Source organism: Aquarana catesbeiana, unplaced genomic scaffold (assembly GCF_042186555.1).
Source record: "Aquarana catesbeiana isolate 2022-GZ unplaced genomic scaffold, ASM4218655v1 unanchor233, whole genome shotgun sequence".
NCBI classification, from domain to species: domain Eukaryota; kingdom Metazoa; phylum Chordata; class Amphibia; order Anura; family Ranidae; genus Aquarana; species Aquarana catesbeiana.
The window spans coordinates 3,454,480-3,481,086 of NW_027362661.1; the positions used below are offsets into that span (position 1 = coordinate 3,454,480).

Sequence of the window (26,607 nt, forward strand, 5' to 3'; positions counted from 1 at the left end):
TGTCAATGCCACCGGCTTCCGCTCACCCTACAGATTAATTCTTTAGATACTAACAACTTACAAAGCCATCCACAGCTCTGCCCCCAGCTACATCACTAACCTAGTCTCAAAATACCAACCAAATTGTTCTCTTAATAAACCATAAACAATACCGCGCTAACATAAAGGTTGTTCTACTAATGATTAGCAGAGTGAAATAAATATTAAGCTGCAATCTTATCGTGAGGCGTGCACACAAACAAAAGAAGAAAAAATCAAAAAAAGACTGCGCTAAGACAAAAGGCAACAATCATGTGATATGACTAATCAGAACATATGAATATGTTTAAAATTGAGTTTTTCAAAATTAATATTTATGAATACAAAACACCAGAGCTTTCTTAAAAAAGTGACTGAAAATATATAATAACCAAATAAAGATATAAAAAGTCCCAAATGAAGGTAAGAAAAAGTGACTGGCGTCACAAAAACACACAGTCCCTGGAGCCAAGGCAAATGCAAACAATGATCTTGGACATGTAACGCAATCCTTGGAGCCAAGGTAGATGTATCCAGTGTACATAGACGTAAAACACCCAGTGAAAAATCCTCCACCTAATAAGATGTCCGCTTACCAGAGGTAAGCTGTGAATCAGCTTAGTATTAACCTCTCCACGGGGAAGATCAGCTCCTCAGGTCTCCAACCAAGGAAGGGGGTGGGCAGGATCTTACGATGTGTTTAGCTCAATCCACACAGTAGGAGGACCCAAAAGGACAAAACAAATTCTCCATAGTGTAAAACTGTATTGCAATTTATTGAGGTAAAAAATGGTCACACTTACATTAAAATCAGGATATAAGGGCACATATGATCAGAATCAGCCGGCCGGCTTGCATGCACCCGTTCAGGCGAAAAACGATGACGTCAGCGCGTCAACCTTCCGACGTACGTTTCGTCCTACTGGACGTCGTCATGGGAACGGGCGACGCACTGACTCATCGCTATTTATGGAGACAAAACGAAACCAAGCCTCGCTATGAAGCTCGGATGGCGTCATCACAACATCCTGTTGGAAGAGGATGTATGCAACAAGTGGTGATGGAAAAAGGCTGGCGTTGCCCTCGTTGGCCAATCGCAGCCTCTTACTTATGAGGGAAGGGTTAGATAAATAGAATAATAAAATACATTGGAGGGCATGATCTAAACCTGTATACGCCATCTAGTGGACCAAATAAGATTGACATTCAAAGCCACTATACTATTATATAGAAAGAGAAACTGGTAAATAAGTAAAATAATTTTCTAATATAATTATGGTATCTAAACATTAGAAAAAATGATATAATGACCTACTAACGCCATCAGAGAATCAGAGAGAGTTTACAAAATTTTATAAACAGCATGTCCATACAAAGTTATAATGTACTTAAAAAAATAATAAAAATAAAAAATAAAAATAAAAATACAATAAAAATATCCAGATATTTTATTAGAAATGTCACCCCTCATAACCCAACTCAGTGTTTTAGATGGAATGATGGTAGGATAGTAGGATAATACTTTATATTAATCTAAGAATTATCTAGAAAAGCGTTTAAATCTACATCAACGTTGAGCCCAAAGGGGGTGTAACACTTCAATCTGTGTATCCAGGTCATCTCGAGTCTGGAAATTCCTCGTATGACAGACCCCCCCCTCCAATGTGGAGTGTACCTGTCGATACCAAGAAAGATAGTTTTCTTAGGGTCGCGATTATGTGCTTCTAGATAATGTCTAGAGACCGGATGTTTGGGAAAACCAGTGAGGATGTTAGTAATGTGTTCATTAAGCCTTACAGATAAGGGGCGCTTGGTTCTTCCTACATATTGTAGGCCACAAGGGCATTGAAGAAGATATACCACTCGCTTTGTGGAGCAGGTGATGAATGATCTAATCTCAAATTCCATCTGGGTGCTGGTGGAAATGAAGTTATGTGTCCTTCTATGTGTGCAACCACTAAGAGAACATACCCTACACCTCCTGCACTGATAGAAACCGGTCATATATTCAAAAAATCCTTTTTTGATAAGGGGAGGATCTAGGACATTTGGGGCCACTCTATTCCTGAGCGAGGGGGCACCTCTATAGATTACCTGTGGTTTGGCCGGAAGGATAGGACCAAGCACATGGTCATTTTTGAGAACATGCCAATGCTTTTTTATTAGCTTAGCTACATTGTTGTGTTGGGAAGAATAAGTGGTAATAAAGGGAATTGCAGGTACCCTCTCACGATGGAGCTTACTAGTTTCAAGTAGAGTGCATCTATCGATTTTGGCTACTTCATCTAATGTGTCCCTCAAAGATGTTTCCACATAGCCCTTCTCTAGGAAACGTTTTAATAAGATATCCGCTTGGGCTAAAAACTCAGTGTGGTTAGAACAATTACGTTTTAAACGAATAAATTGGCTCTTTGGCACAGACCTCAGCCAGGCCTCATGGTGGCAGCTGTCAGTCGGTATGTAGGAATTCCGATCTGTGTTTTTAAAGAAGGTGGCTGTGGTAAATTCTCCATCCTTCACACCGATCTTCAGGTCTAAGAAATTAATTTCAGACTGGCTGGCCTCATATGAAAGTCGGATCCCCCGGTCATTGTTATTCAGCCCCACCATATATGTATCGAGATCATCACGATCGCCATTCCATAGGAGGAGGATGTCATCTATATATCTGGCCCACAACACCACCTGAGGTTTCTGTTGGGCATAGATGACATCCTCCTCCCACAGGGCCATGAAGAGGTTCGCCAAGCTGGGGGCATCCTATGGAATGGCGATCGTGATGATCTCGATACATATATGGTGGGGCTGAATAACAATGACCGGGGGATCCGACTTTCATATGAGGCCAGCCAGTCTGAAATTAATTTCTTAGACCTGAAGATCGGTGTGAAGGATGGAGAATTTACCACAGCCACCTTCTTTAAAAACACAGATCGGAATTCCTACATACCGACTGACAGCTGCCACCATGAGGCCTGGCTGAGGTCTGTGCCAAAGAGCCAATTTATTCGTTTAAAACGTAATTGTTCTAACCACACTGAGTTTTTAGCCCAAGCGGATATCTTATTAAAACGTTTCCTAGAGAAGGGCTATGTGGAAACATCTTTGAGGGACACATTAGATGAAGTAGCCAAAATCGATAGATGCACTCTACTTGAAACTAGTAAGCTCCATCGTGAGAGGGTACCTGCAATTCCCTTTATTACCACTTATTCTTCCCAACACAACAATGTAGCTAAGCTAATAAAAAAGCATTGGCATGTTCTCAAAAATGACCATGTGCTTGGTCCTATCCTTCCGGCCAAACCACAGGTAATCTATAGAGGTGCCCCCTCGCTCAGGAATAGAGTGGCCCCAAATGTCCTAGATCCTCCCCTTATCAAAAAAGGATTTTTTGAATATATGACCGGTTTCTATCAGTGCAGGAGGTGTAGGGTATGTTCTCTTAGTGGTTGCACACATAGAAGGACACATAACTTCATTTCCACCAGCACCCAGATGGAATTTGAGATTAGATCATTCATCACCTGCTCCACAAAGCGAGTGGTATATCTTCTTCAATGCCCTTGTGGCCTACAATATGTAGGAAGAACCAAGCGCCCCTTATCTGTAAGGCTTAATGAACACATTACTAACATCCTCACTGGTTTTCCCAAACATCCGGTCTCTAGACATTATCTAGAAGCACATAATCGCGACCCTAAGAAAACTATCTTTCTTGGTATCGACAGGTACACTCCACATTGGAGGGGGGGGTCTGTCATACGAGGAATTTCCAGACTCGAGATGACCTGGATACACAGATTGAAGTGTTACACCCCCTTTGGGCTCAACGTTGATGTAGATTTAAACGCTTTTCTAGATAATTCTTAGATTAATATAAAGTATTATCCTACTATCCTACCATCATTCCATCTAAAACACTGAGTTGGGTTATGAGGGGTGACATTTCTAATAAAATATCTGGATATTTTTATTGTATTTTTATTTTTATTTTTTATTTTTATTATTTTTTTAAGTACATTATAACTTTGTATGGACATGCTGTTTATAAAATTTTGTAAACTCTCTCTGATTCTCTGATGGCGTTAGTAGGTCATTATATCATTTTTTCTAATGTTTAGATACCATAATTATATTAGAAAATTATTTTACTTATTTACCAGTTTCTCTTTCTATATAATAGTATAGTGGCTTTGAATGTCAATCTTATTTGGTCCACTAGATGGCGTATACAGGTTTAGATCATGCCCTCCAATGTATTTTATTATTCTATTTATCTAACCCTTCCCTCATAAGTAAGAGGCTGCGATTGGCCAACGAGGGCAACGCCAGCCTTTTTCCATCACCACTTGTTGCATACATCCTCTTCCAACAGGATGTTGTGATGACGCCATCCGAGCTTCATAGCGAGGCTTGGTTTCGTTTTGTCTCCATAAATAGCGATGAGTCAGTGCGTCGCCCGTTCCCATGACGACGTCCAGTAGGACGAAACGTACGTCGGAAGGTTGACGCGCTGACGTCATCGTTTTTCGCCTGAACGGGTGCATGCAAGCCGGCCGGCTGATTCTGATCATATGTGCCCTTATATCCTGATTTTAATGTAAGTGTGACCATTTTTTACCTCAATAAATTGCAATACAGTTTTACACTATGGAGAATTTGTTTTGTCCTTTTGGGTCCTCCTACTGTGTGGATTGAGCTAAACACATCGTAAGATCCTGCCCACCCCCTTCCTTGGTTGGAGACCTGAGGAGCTGATCTTCCCCGTGGAGAGGTTAATACTAAGCAAATTGTTCTCTTCATTGTTCCTCCCAATACCACCTGCTCTCTAGCTCTCTTTTCACCTTGTCCCATACTCGCCTCCAGGACTTTTCCGGAGCCTCTCCCATCCTCTGGAACTCTTTACCCCAATCTGTCTTGCTATCTCCTACTCTTTCCACTTTAAGATGATCCCTGAAAACTCATCTCTTCAGAGAAGTCTATCTGGCCTACGCCTAACAACAATACTTTTATTTTCTCCATCAGCCCATCCCCCACAGTTATCACCTTTTGTATCTCTTGACCCTCCCTCTTAGATTGTAAGCTTAGATTGTAAGCTCTAACAAGCAGGGCCCTCTGATTCCTCCTGCATTAAGTTGTATTGTAATTGTACTGTTTGCCCTTATGTTGTAAAGTGCTGCGTAAACTGTCAGTGCTATAATATCCTGTATTTCAGTATAAATCACACAAATAGGAAACATAAAGGGAACACAAAGACACTGAATTTCCAAAGAGCCAACTTCCCTAAACTACAAACCTTGCTAAAAGGCATAAATTGGGATAAAATATTAGGAACAAAGAATACGGAGGAGAGATGGGTTTGCTTTAAGAGCATATTAAATAAGGGCATTAGCCAATGTATCCCATTGGGTAATAAATTTAAAAGAGCGAACAAAAATCCTGGATGGCTTAACTCCAATGTAAAAATGCATATAAAAGCAAAGGAGAAGGCCTTCAAAAAATACAAGGTTGAGGGATCATCCTCAGCATTCAGACTTTATAAAGAATGCAACAAGAAATGTAAGGGTGCAATAAGGACGGCTAAGACGGAACACGAAAGACACATAGCGGAGGAGAGCAAAAAAAAATCCCAAGAAATTCTTTAAGTATGTAAACAGTAAAAAAGGGAGGACAGACCATATTGGCCCCATAAAGAATGAGGAAGGACATCTGGTTTCAAAGGATGGGGAGATGGCGAAGGTATTGAATTTATTCTTCTCCTCAGTCTTCACGAGGGAATCGGGGGGCTTCAGTAACCAAAACTGCAGTGTTTATCCTCATGACACAACACAGGAAGCACCTCCATGGTTAACAGAGGACAGAATTAAAATTAGACTTGAGAAACTTAACATTAATAAATCACCGGGACCAGATGGCTTGCATCCAAGGGTACTTAGGGAACTCAGTCAAGTGATTGCCAGACCGTTGTTCCTAATTTTTACAGACAGTCTACTGACTGGAATGGTACCAGCTGATTGGAGAAAAGCCAATGTAGCACCAATATTTAAAAAGGGCCCAAAATACATCCCTGGGAATTACAGACCAGTTAGCCTAACATCAATAGTATGTAAACTCTTGGAGGGGATGATAAGGGACTATATACAAGATTTTAGTAATGAGAACGGTATCATTAGCAGTAATCAGCATGGATTCATGAAGAATCCTTCTTGCCAAACCAATCTATTAACCTTCTATGAGGAGGTGAGTTGCCATCTAGATAAAGGAAGGCCCGTAGACGTGGTGTATCTGGATTTTGCAAAAGCATTTGACACAGTTCCCCATAAACGTTTACTGTACAAAATAAGGTCCCTTGGCATGGACCATAGGGTGAGTACATGGATTGAAAACTGGCTACAAGGGCGAGTTCAGAGGGTGGTGATAAATGGGGAGTACTCAGAATGGTCAGGGGTGAGTAGCGGGGTTCCCCAGGGTTCTGTGCTGGGACCAATCCTATTTAATTTGTTTATAAACGACCTGGAGGATGGGATAAACAGTTCAATCTCTGTATTTGCAGACGATACTAAGCTAAGCAGGGCAATAACTTCTCAGCAGGATGTGGAAACCTTGCAAAAAGACCTGAACAAATTAATGGGGTGGGCGACTACATGGAAGATGAGGTTCAATGTAGAAAAATGTAAAATAATGCATTTGGGTGGCAAAAATATGAATGCAATCTATACACTGGGGGGAGAACCTCTTGGGGAATTTAGGATGGAAAAGGACCTGGGGGTCCTAGTAGATGATAGGCTCAGCAATGGCATGCAATGCCAAGCCGTTGCTAATAAAGCAAACAGAATATTGACATTAAAAGGGGGATCAACGCAAGAGATAAAACGATAATTCTCCCGCTCTACAAGACTCTGGTCCGGCCGCACCTGGAGTATGCTGTCCAGTTTTGGGCACCAGTCCTCAGGAAGGATGTACTGGAAATGGAGCGAGTACAAAGAAGGGCAACAAAGCTAATAAAGGGTCTGGAGGATCTTAGTTATGAGGAAAGGTTGCAAGCACTGAACTTATTCTCTCTGGAGAAGAGACGCTTGAGAGGGGATATGATTTCAATTTACAAATACTGTACTGGTGACCCCACAATAGGGATAAAACTTTTTCGCAGAAGAGAGTTTAATAAGACTCGTGGCCACTCATTACAATTAGAAGAAAAGAGGTTTAACCTTAAACTACGTAGAGGGTTCTTTACTGTAAGAGCGGCAAGGATGTGGAATTCCCTTCCACAGGCAGTGGTCTCAGCGGGGAGCATTGATAGCTTCAAGAAACTATTAGATAATCACCTGAATGACCGCAATATACAGGGATATGTAATGTAATACTGACATATAATCACACACATAGGTTGGACTTGATGGACTTGTGTCTTTTTTCAACCTCACCTACTATGTAACTATGTATGTATATAATAATAATTAGGAGCTCTGGAGAAAATGGTCTGTCTGGTACTTACACTCCGTTCCTCCACACGTCACCTGATCACATGAGAGCTTACTTGTACAGATTTCTGAAAGATTTTTGTATGATAAAGGTCAAAGTTCACCCTTCAGTTTAGGAGAGGTAGGACGCACCCAGGAGCAATGATTGGGTTTGCATGGGAGCCTCATATAGAGGGCCCCTCAAATCTCCCCATCCAAATGTCCCTCCATCCAGAGTCTATATGTCCTATGACAACACACTGACCTCACAGCTCCTCCCCCAACGTCCCTCCATCCTCAACACATCCTATGACATCACACTGATTTTAAATGACCCCAAAGTAATGCCCCAGAGCAACACTATTCAAGAAGTCAGAAAATCCTATTCATTATTAAAGTGATACTAAAGTCTTGTTTTTTTTTTCTATAGAAATAATAAAAATGTTATACTTACCTCCTTTGTGCAGTGGTTTGGCACAGAGCAGCCCAGATCCTCCTCTCTTCAGATCCCTCTTTGGCTCTCCTGGCCCCTCCTTCCTGCCAAGTTCTCCCACAGCAAGCTGCCTGCTATGTGGACACCCAAGCCGAGCCTCAGCTCTGTGTGTCCATTCAGACACGGAAACTGCGGTGCAACCCCACCTGATTGGCTAACTGACTGACTTTGATTGACAGCAGCAGGAGCCAATGCCGCCACTCATGTGGCCGAGGTACTTGTGCACTTCGCTGGACCGAGATGGGGCTCAGGTAAGTATTAGAGGGGCTGCTGCACACAGAAGGTTTTTTTATCTTAATGCATGGAATGCACCTTCTGCCTTTACAATCACTTTAAGTCTATAAAGTTCCAAAACTAAAACAAAACCAGAACCAAAGCGCAGCCAACACAGAGAATGGATTTTTTAATCCAGGAGGCTGAATTTTCTGAGACTCCCAGACCCCAAGAATCATAGCAAACACTAAACTGTCCAGATTAAATATTTTCTCACTGAGGACCATAGTGCTTAAATACATACCGACCTTCATTTTGCCTACTGATATCCTCATCCTATTATTGTACAACCAATACCAATGGAGATAATTCTCTGTTATCAATGTTCTGTCTACAGGGAAACCTTCATAGATGATGGCACCAATGAGGTTGGAGGAGGACCGGAGTCACATGACTGAGAGGATACTAAACCTCACCCTGGAGATCATCTACCTGCTGACCGGAGAGGTGAGGAGGATTCTGGGAGGTCACATGACATCACTCATCTCTATTAATAAAACACAGACATGACCGGAGAGGTGAGGAGGATTCTGGGATTTTAACATGATATTTTTTTTGGTTCTTCAATACAGAGATTTCCTCTCGTGAAGTCAGGTGATCATATGACCATCACAGTGCCTCCATGTAACTCTCTAAAACCTGAGAGACACAACATGGAGAAGATTCTAGAAGTCACCAAGAAGATGATGGAGCTTCTGACAGGAGAGGTGAGCGGTGCTGGGAATTCTGGGACATTATCCAGTAACAGACAAGGGATGTGTCTGGATGGTGACTGTATCATTGTGTGTGTCAGGTTCCTATAAGGTGTCTGGATGTCACTGTCTATTTCTCCATGGAGGAGTGGGAGTATTTAGAAGGACACAAGGATCTCTACAAGGACGTCATGATGGACAATCAGCCGCCCCTCACATCACCGGGTAAGAGGAGACTTTATTGTAAAGGAGAGAGCAGTACGGAGGGTCCACCTAGATCCCCCATCATCTGATAAACACATAGAAACAATGTATTCAGTCAGTGTGTGTGTTTCCTACAGATGGATCCAGTAATGGGAACCCACCAGAGAGATGTCCCCGTCCTCTGTATTCCCGGGATTCCACACAGGAAGGTCACACCATCCCTCACCATCATCAGGTAGATAATTGATAATTATTGGTAGTTACAGTATGATTAATACACAGCATGTTTGTTACAATTAATATTTCATTATATCTTTTAGACTGGAATCCTCAGGGATGATAATATTGATGTTAAAGAAGAGTATAAAGAGGAGGATGAGGAGTATGGAGTGATGGAGGAGTTTTCAGAAGGACACAAGGATATGATGGAGCCACCTAATATCAGGAACCCACCAGAGAGATGTCCCCGTCCTCTGTATTCCCGGGATTCCACACAGGAAGGTCACACCATCCCTCACTGTTACAAGGTTGGTGGGACAGAGCATCAAGAACATGGATTTGAGACGATGTGTGGATTTGTTATGTGATGTCAGATTAATAAAGCTTATATCTTACAGATTATATTTTCTTGATTTAGAGTGGAGATCCAATCGATATAGACTTTGAGGTTAAAGCAGAAGAAGAAGAGAGTTATGTGAGGGATGATCAGCAGTCTATGGAGGAGGATGGAATAACGGGGACATTTATAGAGGAGGACACTCCTACAGAGATCAGTACAGGTGGGTCATTAACACTAAATACATTCCTCCACCCATACTGCTCACTGATTGGTCCAGAGTAGGGTGGGGACTGGGTGATATCAGCCTGCAATCCCCTGGTCACTTTCCTGAGCTGTGTTCCCCGTCCTGTATTCCTGTATTTCTCTCGGATAATCTTCCTTCTCTGTGCTGCAGACACAATTTATGTATCTAGACTGGATTTATTTTTGTAATTAATATCTATATGTGATCAGTAAATTTTTATATACGGTAAGTAATTTTTCTCCTTTACTGATGTGCACTGATGAGGAGGCACTAATAGGTGGCACTAATAGGCAGCACTGATGGGTACTGATAGGCAGCATGGATAGGCGACAGTGATGGGCATTGATGGTCAGCACTGATAGGTGGCACTGACTGGCATCACTAATGGGCACTGATTGGTGGCACTTGTGGGAACTGGTTGCTGGCACTGATTGCTGGCACTGGTGGCGTGCTATTGTAATCAGGACACTGATCATCAGTGCTCTGATTACATGTCTCCATGTCCCCTGTGAGGAAATGCCGCTGATTGGCTCTCCATGCCAAACACTCTGTCAGTGTGAGTCGATGAGAACCAATTACCAGTATCTCTGTGTTTACATGTGACCGGCTGTGATTGGACACAGCCGATCACATGGTTAAAGAGCCGCAGCTACGGCTCTTTACAGAGATCGGGGTCAGGCCATGTCCTAGAAACACGGTGCGGTCGTGATCGCCACGTTCTGGGACGACGTCATATGTTGTCCCAGAACGAGAGCCGCACCGCCCCTCCGTCATTTGACGGTGAGCGAGCGGCAAGCAGTTAAGCATGTCTGTACTCGCAAGGCCCAAAAGAACGGCCAGTAACCTCCTCTCCGTGATACCAGACCAGATCCTCGATCGACACCCCCTCAGCCAGCTTTGTGAAGAACCAGGGTCACTCTCCTCAGGCCCTGAGGTTGCTCACCTGAGGCTGCATGGCAGCAGGCACCCCAGAAGGCAGCGTGTCCTCTCCTGGGCTGGTGCAATTCTCTCCAGGAGAGACCCAGGGCTTAGTGTGCCAAAAGAGTTAGTACCTTCTCCCAGCATCCTTCAGGGCCACCCTCCATTTGATTGGCTGGAGTGGCATTCATTTCATATTGTGTTCTGCATATCTTTCACCTATTCACCCAGAACCTTCCTAGGTTACTTGGATACAGAGGAAGCCAGAAGCAGAAGTAATAGCACTTGACCACACTGAGCAGACATTCCTAAACGATTATAGTTCTCTGTTCAGCAGACAGCAAGGTTAGATTTTCCTAACCGTTCTCCTGTTAAGTAGAAGAACAAAATCATATTATACTAATATGAAACTTGTGACACTCTCGCCTTGGAGATGTGAATTAATTACTTAGGCTGCTGCTGTGGGTGCTGTCCCCCTTGGGAGGGAACAGAGAGATGATAGAAATAGCTAAACAGCGCTTGCCTCTCAACACCTATTTACGAATGTAATTAATATCTATATGTGATCTATATCTGGACTGATGACATTACTAAAACCATTCCGTGCTGAATTTATCAGTTAATAAACTGAATAAATTAATCCTGTGCATATGTGACTGTTGAAACCGATACAATATAATACTTAAATAAGTTGATGAATGTTGACTAGTCTATACAATTTTATAAAGTGATGTGGTAATACATGTGCAATCAGAGTCTATTAAAGTGCTCTTGTGCCCCAACGGTGATTTTACATCCACATCTAGTGAGGCTAAATGGTTCTGCACTTACCAGATTAGTTGGACTCCTCTACCTTATGGTAAAAAAGGATTCTACTGGGCTTTTAGGTCTCTTAGGGTTGTCCTATCCCAACACGATGTCCACTGGATACTCCAGTTGGTGTAGCTTGCCTTCTATTGCAGTGCTCCTGGACCGTCCGTTCCTGAAGTGACGTATGAGGGGGTCCAGCTTGAATCTCCCATACGTCACTTCCGGCGCGGACGGTGGAACACACGCTGATCTGCAGACAGCGTTAGCTCACACAAGTTTTCAGCAGCACGGGGGACGTCCGCTTGGGTTGCTTACCCTTTCTAAGATGCCAATGTTAACAAAACGTCTTAAGGACCTTACACTATGAGGATTTATTTCTTCACATATTTCATGCCTGTACACCTTGGTCCAGGAGCGCTGCAATAGGAGGCAAGCTACACCAGCGGGAGTATCCAGTGGACATCGTGTTGTAATAGGTCCCCCCTAAGAGACCTAAAAGCCCAGTAGATTCCTTTTTTACCATAAGGTAGAGGAATCCAACTAATCTGGTGAGTGCGGAACTATTTAGCCTCACTAGAGGCACAAGAGCACTTTATTAGGCTCTGATTGCACATGTATTGCCACATGTCACTTTATGATTGTATATACTAGTTACCATTCATCAACTTATTTATGCATTTTATTGTATTGGTTTCAAAAGTCACATATGCACAGGACTGATTTATTAAATTTATTAAGTGATAAATTCAGTGCTTAATGGTTTTTCTAATGTCATCAGTCCAGATATACAGTAGATCAGAGTTACCACAAATATATATATATATATATATATATATATATATATATATATATTACACTAACTCTCTACTAATCCTAGCACCTAACTAGGAGGGGGCTACACACCCATTTCCTACCAGCTGGACATTTTATATCTGATGATTTGATTGGAGCACAGACTTTTACATGTTGATAATAATGTGAAAACATCCTCAAACTTTGGACCCTTAAATAGAAAGTGATAATGAGGGAGGAGTCAATAACCCAATGATGGTGGTCTTCAGGATCAGTCCAGTCTTCATCTTGGTTGTTCTCCCCCCATCCTCACTCTCTGACCTCTGGTGGGGCTCAGCCCCGCTGTTATTCATGACTAAATCATGGACTAAATAAGGAAGTGCAGGACTTCTTGTGTTGGGAAGATGGCAATGAGTGATAGAGGGGGTGGAGACACTCGTCCTATAATCCCCTCATCACTGTCACTCCTATAAAAGACAGAGCAAAATATTACAGCGCACACATGCAAAAAAGACATTTACCTCCAGCAGGGCTAGTTTAAAACACCTAGACAATTAAAAAAAATATTATTATCAAAAAATATGGGGATTTGGTCACACCATATTGCTATATGGTGCTAAGCCCACTTACTGCGACAAAGTACCCCATAATTTTTTTAAATTGTCTAGGTGTTTTAAACTAGCCCTGCTGGAGGTATATGTCTTTTTTGCATGTGTGCGCTGTAATATTTTGCTCTGCTGTATGGTCTTATGGCTGCACCAGCTTTAATGCATCTTTTAGGGTGTGCCCCCCAAATATCTTGTTTTTCCTATAAAAGGCAGTTCTCGTCATTTCCTCACTCTCTGACTAAGGTCCATGAATAAAGAAATGAACTGGTAGGAGATCAGAGGACCCATTTACTAGTTACCTTGAGGATGGAAATGTAAGATTCTCAGAGACAAAGCTGCCTGATGTGGGTGGAGTCCTAGTTTAGGGGAACCAATCTGCTCATGTCTAGTAATAATCTTTTTATTTCTATTTTAGTAGATGGACGGGAGATGAGGAAAACCTCAGAGGATTGTCTCACTTTGTCTCCAGACTGTAAAGTAGAAGATGAAGACATCACACAGTATAGTCCAGGAGAAAACCCGACTACCTCAAATGTCCATCCGGCACCACACAGTGTAGATGGACCATCGTATTCCTCTTATCCTGAGGAACCTCAGACTGTGGGGGACAGTGCCGTCCTTCCAACAGATAAGATGTTTTCCTGTACTGAGTGCGGGAAGTGTTTCCATTCTAAATTTCATCTTAATGTGCATAAAAGATCTCACACAGGTGAGAAGCCATATTCCTGTCCTGAGTGTGGGAAGTGTTTTCATTTTAAATCCCAATATAATGTGCATAAAAGATCTCACACAGGTGAGAAGCCATATTCCTGTCCTGAGTGTGGGAAGTGTTTTCATTTTAAATCCCAATATAATGTGCATAAAAGATCTCACACAGGTGAGAAGCCATATTCCTGTCCTGAGTGTGGGAAATGTTTCTCACAGACATCCCATCTTTACACACATCAAAGATCTCACACGGGGGAGAAGCCATATTCCTGTCCTGAGTGCGGGAAATGTTTCCATTTGAAATCCCAATATAATGTGCATAAAAGATCTCACAGGTGAGAAGCCGTATTTCTGTCCTGAGTGCGGGAAATGTTATTCAGCCAAGTCCATTCTTAACACACATCAGAGATCTCACATGCGGGAGAAGCTACTTTCCTGTCCTGAGTGCGGGAAATGTTTTAGAGATAAGTCCCATCTTTACAAACATCAGAGATCTCACACTGGGGAGAAGTCATATTCTTTTTTTTTCACTCAATAAAATTTTATTGAAATACAGTGAAGCATAACAGTAACATAAAAAGTCTTAATGATACATTGCTCATTGAATTACATGACAATTCGTGAGAGCTTAATTTGTAATGCTCGAGAAGCCATATTCCTGTTCTGAGTGTGGGAAATGTTTTTCACAGAAGCCCAATCTTAATATACATCAGAGATCTCACATGTGGAAGAAGCCACTTTCCTGTCCTGAGTGCGGGAAATGTTTTTCAGATAAGTCCCATCTTCAGACGCATCAAAGATGTCACACGGGGGGAGAAACCATATTCCTGTCCTGAGTGCCGGAAATGTTTTTCAGTCAAATCCAATCTTAACCACTTCAATACTGCGCACTTTTGCCCCCTTCCTTCCCAGGCCAAATTTTCAGCTTTCAGCGCTCTTGCACTTTTAATAAGAATTGCGCGGTCATGCAACACTGTACCCAAATGAAATTTTTATAATTTTGTTCACACAAATAGAGCTTTATTTTGGTGGTATTTATTCACAAATCAGTTTTTATTTTACGCGATATAAGTGAAAAAAAAAGAGAGCGGAAATTTACAAAAAACACTATATTTTCTACTTTCTGTTTTAAAAGAAATCTAATAAAATCAAATTTTGTCATAAATTTAAGCCAAAATGTATTCTGCTACATGTCTTTGGTAAAAAAAAATCCCATTAAGTGTATAATAATTGGTTTGTGTGATCACAGACATATGTACGCAGATGATCATTGGGACATATGATTTTAGTGTTACATATGTGGGGGACAGGTGTTTTTACTGTGTGGGGACAGTGTTTTGGGGGCATTGTGATTCTACACTTTGTGGGGACACTGTGCCGGTGATCAGTGTGTAAAAAGCTGTAAAAAAACAGCTCATACTTACTGATCATCAGCTGGCTGCAGCGATCTCTCTCTGTCTATCTATATATATCTATATATAAATAGATAGATATTTATTTATGGTTGAACCCCTTTTGGCCGATACGGATATGGACAACATAGACTTACCATAAGACTTACAACATGAAATGGACCTGAAGTGTGCCCTGGTCTGATGGACGGTATACCAAAATAAGGGGGCATACCCAAGATTAGAAAATTAATATTTTGTGAAGAGAAATGCCCTGAAAAGGGGATGGAAGGGTGGGTAACGTGCACAGGAAACCGACAAAGACCACAGGCAAGTGGGCTGGTTAAATACCCCCCGGGCTCCTCCCATAAATTCAGGCCACTATACACCTTACTTATGGTTGAACCCCTTTTGGCCAATATGGATATGGACAACATAGACTTACAACATGAAATGCACCTGAAGTGTGCCCTGGTCTGATGGACGGTATACCAAAATAAGGGGGCAAAAAACATTCAGGTAGGGGTGTAGTTTTTATTAGTTTTATTCATTGAGCAAGTTTGGTGAATGCCTGTGCCATCTCCACCTGTGGATTGTGGATCTCCTGGGCGAAGCAGGCAGATTTCCACCTGCCTAGTCTCTTAAAGTGGTGTTCCGGCCGAAATTACACTTTTTAAATAAAAATACCCCTATAATACACAAGCTTAATGTATTCTAGTAAAGTTTGTCTGTAAACTAAGGTCTGTTTTGTTAGTTTATAGCAGTAGTTTGTAATTTTATAAAATTACAGCAGGCCATGGCCATCTTAAGTGTGGGCATCTGAAGCCAGACTGTATTTCTTCCTGGATCTCATCCTTGCAGATCTCGCACATGCTCAGTGCAGCACAAGCAGTGTAATAGTTTTCAGGTCAGGTTTCCATAGCAACGGCAGTTTCAGAGGAAGTTGCCGCCCCTTCCCAGAAGGGATTGCAAACAGGAAATTATGCAATTAGCCGCGGCCAGGGAGGAGGAAGTGAAAAATGAATACAGCAGATATACACTAGGTGCTGAGAAAAAAAAATTAAAAATATCCAATTTGTTTACAGTGCACAGTTTAGTGAGGGATGCTGAAGAGTTGTAAAAGTGGGTGGAACTCCACTTTAATGACATGATCTAGGACCCCATGCCGGTACGTGGCCGAGGCTGCTCTAATATGGAAAGAGTGACCGGAGTACTGGCTGGGGTTGAGGTGTAGGTTGCGAAGAAGAATCCTCACGTGTTTGACAAACTGGCAGGCACTCAAGGGTTTGATCGGAAAAGGTAGTAGGGGAGTTTGACTGTTCGGGTAGGAGTGACAGTAGGCGTTCGAGTACGGTAACTGGACACCAGACATTTTTTGTTTTATAGAGGTGGATATCTACCCCGGAGCCTGATTGCTGGGTTTTAGATACTGCAAGGTGGAGGATGAAATGATCTTGGTAGCGAGCCAGGTGACGTCTACGCAGAACTTGGCCAGCGGGGTTGATGCAGGTAAACTCGCTAGGCTGCAAGAACCCGTAGTAGGTTACGTAGATGACCAGGCTGACTAGCAAGGATAGTAGACATATCCCTGAGGATGGCACTTGTTATAGGCAGACGTTTGGCATTGATTATAGGTTGTCGTTTCTGGATGCCGCGTAGGATGGCTCGGATCGCATGGGATGCGAATAAAGATGGTTTTGTGGGATCTTGTAAAGCCAGAAAGTGTTGGATGCCGGCTAAGTATAGTTGGATAGTGTTATGGGATAGGGCCAACTGATTATGGCAATATGAGATAAAAACCAGTATGTGCTTGATGTCTGTTGTTTCCGCGGAGCAGGATGCTAGGAATTTGTTGAATACATTCCAAGCTGTGTGGTAAGCTTTTAGCATATTGTGAGACAGAGACTGGTTGATGAGCTGGGTCGCTCTGTGCAGATGCTGTTCTAGTCCAGGGTCAGCTGAGACCAAGCAGGGATAAGGGCTGATACTGGATCGGCTCCAGGATTCTGCTGAAAAAAGGAAGTGTAATTAAAGCGGGACAAGGTTGCACTTGCCCGGAATTAATAAACAGTGGACGTTAAATTGGTGCTGCAGAGATAGACATACCAGCCTGCGTAGGAAAGACATAAGTGAGAGCGACTTGGACCTGCCTTTATTAATAATGTCGGCCGTGGCCTGGTTGTCGGTGGTGAAGGCCACGGTTTGTCCTGTCCAGAGATGACCCCAGAGCTGAGCAGCTGCCACGATTGAGTAAAGCTTGAACAGGGAGCAAGTCTGGGTAAACCCGGGGATTAAGAGTATCTCTGGAGGCCATGGTGCTGCAAACCAATGGTGGCCAAAAATTGCAGTGGAGGCTGCAGCATCTGTCACTACCTGCGGTGATAGGGGCAATATTGATGGTATAAACGTTGATATACCGTTCCATGTAGTAAGGAACTCCTCCCACATTGATAGGTCAGCTACTGCCGCGGTGTCTAAGTTAAGGATCTGATCGGGGTCCTGTGTCCGGGAGAGGAAGACCAGGAGGCGTGACACAAAAGATCGACCCTGGGGAATGAACCCGAATTGTGGCCGGGTCAGGGATGGCCATGGCTGGGAGAGCCTCTAGCCTGCACATCCGTGACTGTATAACAAGTATGACACCATGGTGTGGAGTTGAGAAATGGCGGCAGATATCAACTGAAGGGACACCTGCTGGGTACTGCGCCGACTGTGGCTTTCGGAGGAAGAGGAGCCTGAAGAGCTCGGCCTTCCTGGCTGTAGCGGGGAAAGGGCACCTGCCTGCGCCTCAATTCCACCGTCAACTTGGGGATGGGCCATCCCCTGAGAGAGTGTGTGCTGCTGCTCTCTGAAGCCAGAGACGGTGACAGAGAGGCCATGAGGTCTTCACTGCTGGCCTGAGACATGGCTCTGGGTAACTTGTGCCCAAGATGTGAAGTCCTGACTTTGGGGTTGAAAGTTGGACAACCGGAACCTATATTGGGGATGACATGAAAGTCAAGGTTGTTTCTCTTTTCTATATAGGCATACATACACGGTTCCTGCCCTCAGTTTTTTGGTTTTTTTTTACCTGGGGGAATAACGTCCAACCTGGTGCAGGACGGACCTACTGAACTTGACTGACCTAGAGGATAAATGACAGATGACAACTGGTGAGGGGTTTGAATACCTAACTTGGAAAGTGACTAAGTGACCAATTTATATAACTTTGTAGTGTGTTTGTGCGACTATAAGGGGAAGTAGCGGTGAGGCAAAGGTTTTAACGAATGAACCAAGATCAGCACGAAGAACTCGATGTGAAGTGACTGCTGGACCTGAGGAGAAATGACGGGCAATATGCAAACAACACCTGTAAGGCTGAAGTGATGGGTGCTTTGCTGGTTCGAGTGGATTTGACTCGAAGCGACAGGTGCGTGAAATGAAATGAGTGAAATGTTATGCCATGATAGAGGCACAAATTGGTGTGCCGCGACTGCGACAATCAACGAGTCGGACTGTGGAGCACAGAATGAAATGAGGCCAAGCCAACTGGGGCACACCGGGACGAATCAATGCATCGCGGATGCTACTGGATTCGAATCAGAGCATGGTATGTGACAGTGAAATGATTTGCCATGACAGAGGCACTAATCGGTTGTGCCACGGCTGCAAATGACAACGAACCGGACTCTGGAGCATGTACTGAAATGAGGGCAAAAAACAACTGGGGCACGCTGGAACGAATCGGTGCATCCCGGATGCGACTGGATTCGAATCGGAACGTAATACAAGACAGTGAAATGATTTGTCATGACAGAGGCACAAATCTGTGAGCCGCAAACTGCGACTGACAACAAACCGGACTGTGGAGCATGTACTGAAATGAGGCTAAAAAACAACTGGGGTACGCCAAAACGAACCGGTGCATCACGGATGGGACTGGATTCAAATCGGAACGTGATACGTGACAATTAAATGATTTTGCCATGACAGAGGCACAAATCGGTGAGCCGCAAACTGCGGCTGATAACAAACCGGACTCTGGAGCATGTACTGAAATGAGGCAAAAAAAACCAACTGGGACGAATCGGTGCATCACGGATGTGACTAGATTTTAATCCGAGCACAGTACGTGACAGTGAAATGATTGAAATGATTAGCCATGACAGAGGCACGAATCGGTGTGCTGTGATTGTGACTGACAACGAAGCAGACTGTGGAGCATGGTATGAACATGAGGCAAAAAGGAAAACTGAGACACGCCTGAACAAACCGGTGCGATGCGAATGCGACTGGATTCGAATCAGAGTGAGGTACGTAAAATACATGAAATGTTTTAGTATGAAATAGAGGCACGAGTCAGTGGCTAATACTACGGCTACGTGTAGGGTTTCTTTAACGAACGACTCGTAAGCTTGATATCGAGTTTTCGGTGACAAGATATCTAACAAACGGTGATGTATAAAAATGAACGGGTCAAAAGAAACTCTACCTGCGACAGCCGAGCCACACACGTTGTACGAAAACTGCGAACGGAACGAAAGCCTTGGAAAAACTTCACACACGGAACTCACGGACGCTTATGAGTTCAATAGTCGGCCTAGTGACGTGGTATCGCGCACAGGAAACCGACAAAGACCACAGGCGAGCCGGCTGGTTAAATACCCCCTGGGCTCCTCCCATAAATTCAGGCCACCATACTGGCCTTCTTACATATGAAGGCCAGTATGGTGGCCTGAAATTATAGGAGGTACCCAGGGGGTATTTAAGCCGACCATCCACAGTGGTCTTTTGTCGGTTCCAGTGCGCATTACACGTCACTAGGCCGACTCTTCCAGCTCACCTCATGTTCGTGAGTCTGTGCATTCGATCGCAAGCTCACCTCCATTTGTGGTCTTTGTCACCGGTTACTGCACACTGTTGCAGGTAGGATTCAAACCTTTTCGTAAAACGTGCAATCTTTCGTTATGCTTTCTATCCCGCATCCCTTTTGTTAAAAAACCTGCCGCTGAGTTGTTGTCGGTCATGTCCTGACATCATTTGGCACAGGTGTAGTACATTCGTAGGTTTCTTCTGCCTTGTTTGTCATCCCATCTGCAAACATAAGATTAATTTGTAGATCCAAGCCTCCGAGGCGCTGTCGGTCGTTGTCCGATATCACTCGACATAGGCTTCACTGGTTATAGGATTCACTGTCCATGGGGTTCCCGTCTCATCCATTTGTAGATGAGCATGTATTGCTTGTACGGGTTCTTTGGCTGATTGAGGTGGTAATTAGACCCACCTGATGCCTTGCCTGCACCCTGATTAGCCTAGGGGGTTGGGTGGTTGGTTTGTGTCCGGTTTCAGAGCTAGGGGTGGCATACACTCTACAACCAATTCGTATCAGATTCATTTAATACTACTTACTACCGATTCATATTGGATTCGTTTCATACATTTATAACCGATTCGTGTCGGAGTAATCTCTCTTTACAAACCGATTCATATCAGATATTATTGCATACGTTCGAAACATTGTCTATCATGCTCCCCATTTGTAAAACTGTCGTTACCGCATGTCATAAGTTCCTTGCCTTATCCTCACTGCCTTCATTTAACTTACCGTATCATTCATATGTAGTCGTAGCTAGTCGGTTTCTTAAAAATCACACCAGCCAGTAGTAAAATATTCTATACCCCATTCGAGTCCAGTCCCACCGGCAACGTAACGACTCGTGTCAGCCCACTGCTCTGGCCGATTTGTATCAAGTCGCGTCGGCAGCATGAACGATTCAAATCCAGGCCACCCACTCGACATAATGACCCATATCTTTGGCACTACATACCACACCATTTCAGCCCGATCCGAATCTAGACGCATCGGCGTGACATCGCGGCAGCACAACGATTCGGATCCTCGGCTCTACACTAAACACTATTTACTCACTTCAGCCCGATCCCAATCTAGTCTCATCGGCGTGACATTGCGGCGGCACAATGATTTGGATCCTCGGCTCTACACTCTAGCTCTACACTCTATACCAGTTACTCACTCTTCAGCCTGATCCGAATCTAGTCGCATCGGCGTGACATTGCGATGGCACAACGATTTGGTTCCTCGGCTTTACATTACTCTTATCAAGCATAAACATTCACATCTCACTCCATCTATTCGTACATTGTCCGGCTTCTTCACTACACCTGTTGTTCCTCTTCCTGTCCTCATTTTTCTCCTTTTTTCCCATCTCTACCTACCCAACGCATCTGTGCCCTCCTGCCTTTTCAACTTATCTTAACATATGTGCTTTCCCTCTCCTTGTATTTTAGCCAAAGCCATGTCGCAGACCGACAGTGAAGACTTTGCCTCTGCCATCAGTCCTACATGCTCAAATTCGGCTATCTTTGTTTTCGCCTTCCTGATAAGGCTGCTTACTTGCAATCGTTGCAAGCATTTCTGCAAGTGGCTCAAATCGGCCACTCTTCGTCTCCAGTGGCAAATCGCTATTCATCTATTCTCTGTTGCTCCCCCCTTTAGGTCAGTAGAGTTCAAGTTGGTCCATCCTGTACTAGGTTTGTACGGTATTCCCTCAGAAAAAAAATAAAAAAGTGCGTTCATAAAAAAAAACAAAAAAAAACACACATTGATGACAGGGCTCGCACCTTCACCAGGGGGACAGCCATGCCCCAAACAGCTCTTTGCAACCCCCCTTTTTAATCAATTTCCTATGTCCCCTTACTACAGGTTCCCGGTTAACCCAGTTCTCGACCCCAACCAGAAGTTCACAAGCTAGGGCATTGAGTCAGCTGCGTAGTACAAGGGATCCTCCCTTGCATTTCCCTTAAGCACTCTTTCATGACATGTTTTACTTCACATACATGATTCGAGTTGCTCCTGAGGCGTTAGTAACTGTCGCATATTTCTGTGCACTTCACTGTTTTCAAAGCGAGATCATTCACCACGCAGACAAGGTCGCTCAACGTTAAGCTTGCTGGCAATGCAAGCATTAGCAGGCCGAACATACGTCAATAAACTACAGATCGCAACATTCCTACTTAGAATACTAGACTGCAGCAGCTCCCCGCCCTGGGGGCTCTGGTCCACAAGTTTGTGCCGAGCACAAACGGGCATCTGAACTATCGGTTACCTGGCCAGTCACCACATGGCTCACCTTGGTTGCCACGCATTCTTTTGAGTTTTTAAAATTTCCACTCAACAGCGTTCGCACACAAATCGCCTTCTTCACTACGCCTGTCGTTCCTTTTCCTGTCCTCATTTTGCCCTTTTTTTCCCATCTCTACATACCCAACGCATCTGTCCCCTCCTGCCTTTTCAACTTATCTTAACATATGCGCTTCCCCTCTCCTTGTATTTTAGCCAAAGCCATGTCGCAGGCCAACAGCGAAGACTTCGCCTCTGCCCCTCCGTCACCCTCTGTGGTTTCAGAAAGCGGTGGCACTCAATCTCCCAGAGCTTGGACCATTCCCAAGCTCACAGCAGAGCTGCTGCGCAGGGGTATTTCCTACCCTGCCACAGCCAGGAAAGCCAAGCTTTTAGGCTGCTATGCCCAGCGGCAGCCCAATCTGCCACCCAGGCTTCTCCGAAGTCTATATCCTCGACTATCACTCAGCTCCAAAAAAAATAAAAAGAAGGATCGGGACTTGCAACTACACTCACTGTAGGCGCTTTCATGTTTGCCTCTCTTGCCATAAAGCACATCCCAAAGTCACGGGCTGCATCAAGCAGCTAAATACATCATGACTAGGCTGCATGCATGTCAGGTTGCTCGGGTTCTACCTATCCTCCCATCCGACTCCCTCCCTGGCCGTCTTCCTCATGCAGAGATGCACCTCAGGATTCCACACCGTCCTCATCACGCTGCCCTACATGAACCACGAATGCAAGAACCTACTCTCAGCTGCCACCGACGAGTCAGCCATCGCATGTTGTTACAAATCAAACTGGACCCGGGTACATGATCGCCCCTTTTCCAAGTCACCTTTCACCGTCTGGAGAGTCAGCCCTATTTGACTTGCCGAGGGCATATATTCTAATAAACTTCAATAGTGTATGATTTGTCCACGCCTCATTGTTCTCACATCCCAAGTTTGAACTCCCTAATACCCTCAGAAGAGTTTTCCCTTAAGTATTCGTCAGTCGACCTAGCCATTCAAGCCATCATTAGCATAGGTGTAGGCGCTTGGCGGTCCAAAGCGGACATCTCAGGCGCTTTCAAATTACTGCCCATCGAGTCATCTCTCTAGCGATGGCATAGGAATCAAGTGGAAAGGCTTATATTATTTTGCCACCAAATTGTCATTTGGTACTAAATACAAAAAAAAAAACCATAGCCCGTGGCTGTACGATACTTTTGCCCAGTCCCTTTCCTGGACCTTGTCACATCAGGCACATTGCCAGAAAGTCATCCACTATCTCGATGACTTCCTGTGCATCGAAAAACCCAGTGAGCCCCCAGTAGACATTGACAGCTTAAGAGGGGTATTTGGTAGGGGTGCAATGGATCAAAAAACTCACGGTTCGGATCGTTCCTCGGATCAGGAGTCACGGTTCGGATCATTTTCAGATCAACAAAAAAAAATCCCCCCCACTGTAATATCCACGTCATCTCCCCCACTGTAATATCCACAATCTCCCCCACTGTAATAATTTCCACAATCTCCCCCACTGTAATATCCACAATCTCCCCCACCGTAATAATTTCCACAATCTCCCCCCACTGTAATAATATCCACAATCTGCCCCCACTGTAATAATATCCACAATCTGCCCCACTGTAATAATATATTAATAGGGTATGGCAGAGTATTGCAGGGTATTGGCAGGGTATGGCAGAGTATTGCCGAGTATTGGCAGGGTATGGCAGAGTATGGCAGAGTATGGCAGGGTATTGCAGAGTATTGGCAGTGTATTGGCAGGGTATGGCAGAGTATTGCCGAATATTGGCAGGGTATGGCAGAGTATGGCAGGGTATTGCAGAGTATTGGCAGAGTATTAGCAGAGTATGGCAGGGTATTGGCAGGGTATTGACAGAGTATTGGCAGGGTATTGGCAGAGTATTGTCAGGGTATTGCAGGGTTTGGCAGGGTATTGCAGAGTATTGGCAGGGTATTGCAGAGTATTAGCAGAGTATTGGCAGGGTATGGCAGAGTATTGGCAGGGTATTGCAGAGTAATGGCAGGGTATGGCAGAGTATTGGCACTGCTGCCATCTGATCTCTCCCCTCCACTGGCCAGTACACAGAGGAACCGGAGTCATGACATGACGCCAGTTTGTTTACAAGTGATCGCTCCGTCATTTGACGGAGCGATCACGTGGTAAACGGCCGCCGGGTGTACCAAGGTGGCCGTTGCTCCGGAGCTAGGCTGAAGCCGCGGCCTTTCCTAAGGCCGAGGCAGCGTCACGCTCCTCGGAGCGCATGTGTGCCGATCCAAACAGGTTGAACCGTTCGGATCACGGATCAGTAACGATCCGTTGTACCCCTAGTATTTGGTCATTTAAGGTACCCATAGCAGAGAATAAAGTGAAATGCCCGGCACAGTCCATCAACTTCTTGGGTGTCACGCTCAACACACAGTCCATGCAGGCAGGCCAGCCTGCCTCCCAACAAGTTGACCTGGATCAGGTCGGTCGTTCACACCTTTACCCTTACTCGAGGGTGTACCAAGAGACAGCTACAATCCTTGCTGGGCATGCTCAATTTCGTCATGAGGATCATACCACAGGGGCGGTCCTTGAGGGAGGCGCAAGATCCCGACCAAATTCCTGGGCTAGACACAGCAGCTATAGCGGATTTGTCAATGTGGGACGAATTTCTCACAAACTGGAATGGCATATCAATGTTCATTCCGTCAACATCCTCTTTGTCACCACGGGTAGCCACGGACGCCGCAGCCTCTACAGGCTTTGCGGCAATTTTTGGCCATCATTGCTTGCAGGGCCATGGCAACCAGAAATCCTCCTAATCCTCAAGTTCAGTCAGTTCTTTTTACTATTCGAACTCTACCCCGTTGTGGCTGCAGCTCAAGTCTGGGGCAGCACCTGGGCAGGGCAAACAGTGACGTTTGCCACAGACAATCAGGCCACAGCCAATATCATAAATATAGGCAGGTCCAAATTGCTAGCCATCATGTCCTTCCGGCGCAGGCTGGTGCGACTATCCCTGCAGCATCAATTCAAAGTGCACTGCATCTATATCCTGGGCAAGTGCAATATCTCGGCCAACGCACTATCCCACTTTAACTTTGCCTCATTCTTCTCGCAGGAACCTGGAACTGACCCGACCACATCTCTTATCCCACCTTGGTCACAGCTGACACTGGATTAAAGCAACACCTGCGCGATGCGACCCGCCTTGTAAATCAGTTGTTATCCCGCAACACCCTGTAGGCCTATCGTACCACTTGGAATACCTATGGAAGATTCCTAGCCCCAAACCCCGGGGCATTGTCGAGAGATCTTAAATACATCCTGGCTTTCATATCATATTGCCAGACGCAGCTGGCTCTATCACATAATACCATCAGACTCTACTTAGCTGGCATCCAGCATTTTGTCTCCTTACAGGACCCTACCAAGCCATCCTTTTTCTTTGCCCACACAGTCAAAACAATCCTACGCGGTATCCACAGGCAGCAACCCCAAAACCAGTAGCAAGTGCCTACCCAGCACTAGAGCCATCTTCAGAGACATGTCTACCAACCTGTCACGCTCCCCCTGGTCCTTCAAGCAGCCATCTACCTGGCCTTTTATGGCTTCTTACGCCTGAGTGAGTTCACTGGCCCCGGCTGTCAGGTACTATGCAGATGCCATCTGACAAGCCATCAGAATCACGTCATCCTGCACCTCATAGTGTCAAAAAACGCAACAGTCCAATCCCGGGGTAGATATCAAGCTATTTCAGACTCACAACACTTGGTGCCCAGTGGCCATTCTAGACCAGTCGTTATCTCATCTGCCCGACCTGTTGGAGTCTAGCCCATTGCGACCTTTCCTTACCAACCCTCTGAGTGGTAGCCAGTTCACCAGACACATGAGGATCCTCTTGCTTAACTTAGGCCTTGACCCCGGCCGATAATCTGGATATTCGTTCCGGATCTGAGCAGCTTCAGTAGCATCACAACACGTGGTACCGGACTGTCCTCAAGAGAATGGGCAGGTGGAAATTCTGCTTGCTTTGCCCAATACATTCTGAATCTGCAAGTAGAAACGTTACAAGCCTCCAGCAAGCTTGCCCAGTAGTACATTACCAGCTCAATTAAATAATTACCTCCCTATCCAAGTGTTTTGTCCCCTTCTCTTGGCATACTGTCCAGCAGACCAGGGCACACTTCAGGTCTACTTTATGTTGTTAGTCTTGTGGCTTGTTTATGTGGTTCACATCTTTCCGGTATTAGGGCTCCGACCATAAATAGGAATGCCAGTATGGTGGCCTGAAATTATGGGAGGAGCCCGGGG

General features: G+C 44.6%; 2 protein-coding genes across 2 annotated transcripts in view; one reads left to right on the top strand and one right to left on the bottom strand.

Annotated features, from left to right (window-relative positions):
- Positions 1–26,607, bottom strand: part of LOC141121905 (uncharacterized) — a 619,894-nt gene that overhangs the window by 333,893 nt on the left and 259,394 nt on the right. The gene's annotated exons all lie outside the window — the stretch shown is intronic.
- LOC141121909 (uncharacterized) overlaps positions 1–26,607 on the top strand; it is a 196,083-nt gene that overhangs the window by 2,775 nt on the left and 166,701 nt on the right. Inside the window, exons 2-5 of the mRNA XM_073611665.1 lie at positions 8,585–8,694; positions 8,820–8,954; positions 9,041–9,164; positions 9,281–9,378. Of these exons, the coding sequence (XP_073467766.1) occupies positions 8,599–8,694; positions 8,820–8,954; positions 9,041–9,164; positions 9,281–9,378 (453 nt within the window). The 5' untranslated portion in view covers positions 8,585–8,598. The remainder of the gene's footprint in view (positions 1–8,584; positions 8,695–8,819; positions 8,955–9,040; positions 9,165–9,280; positions 9,379–26,607) is intronic.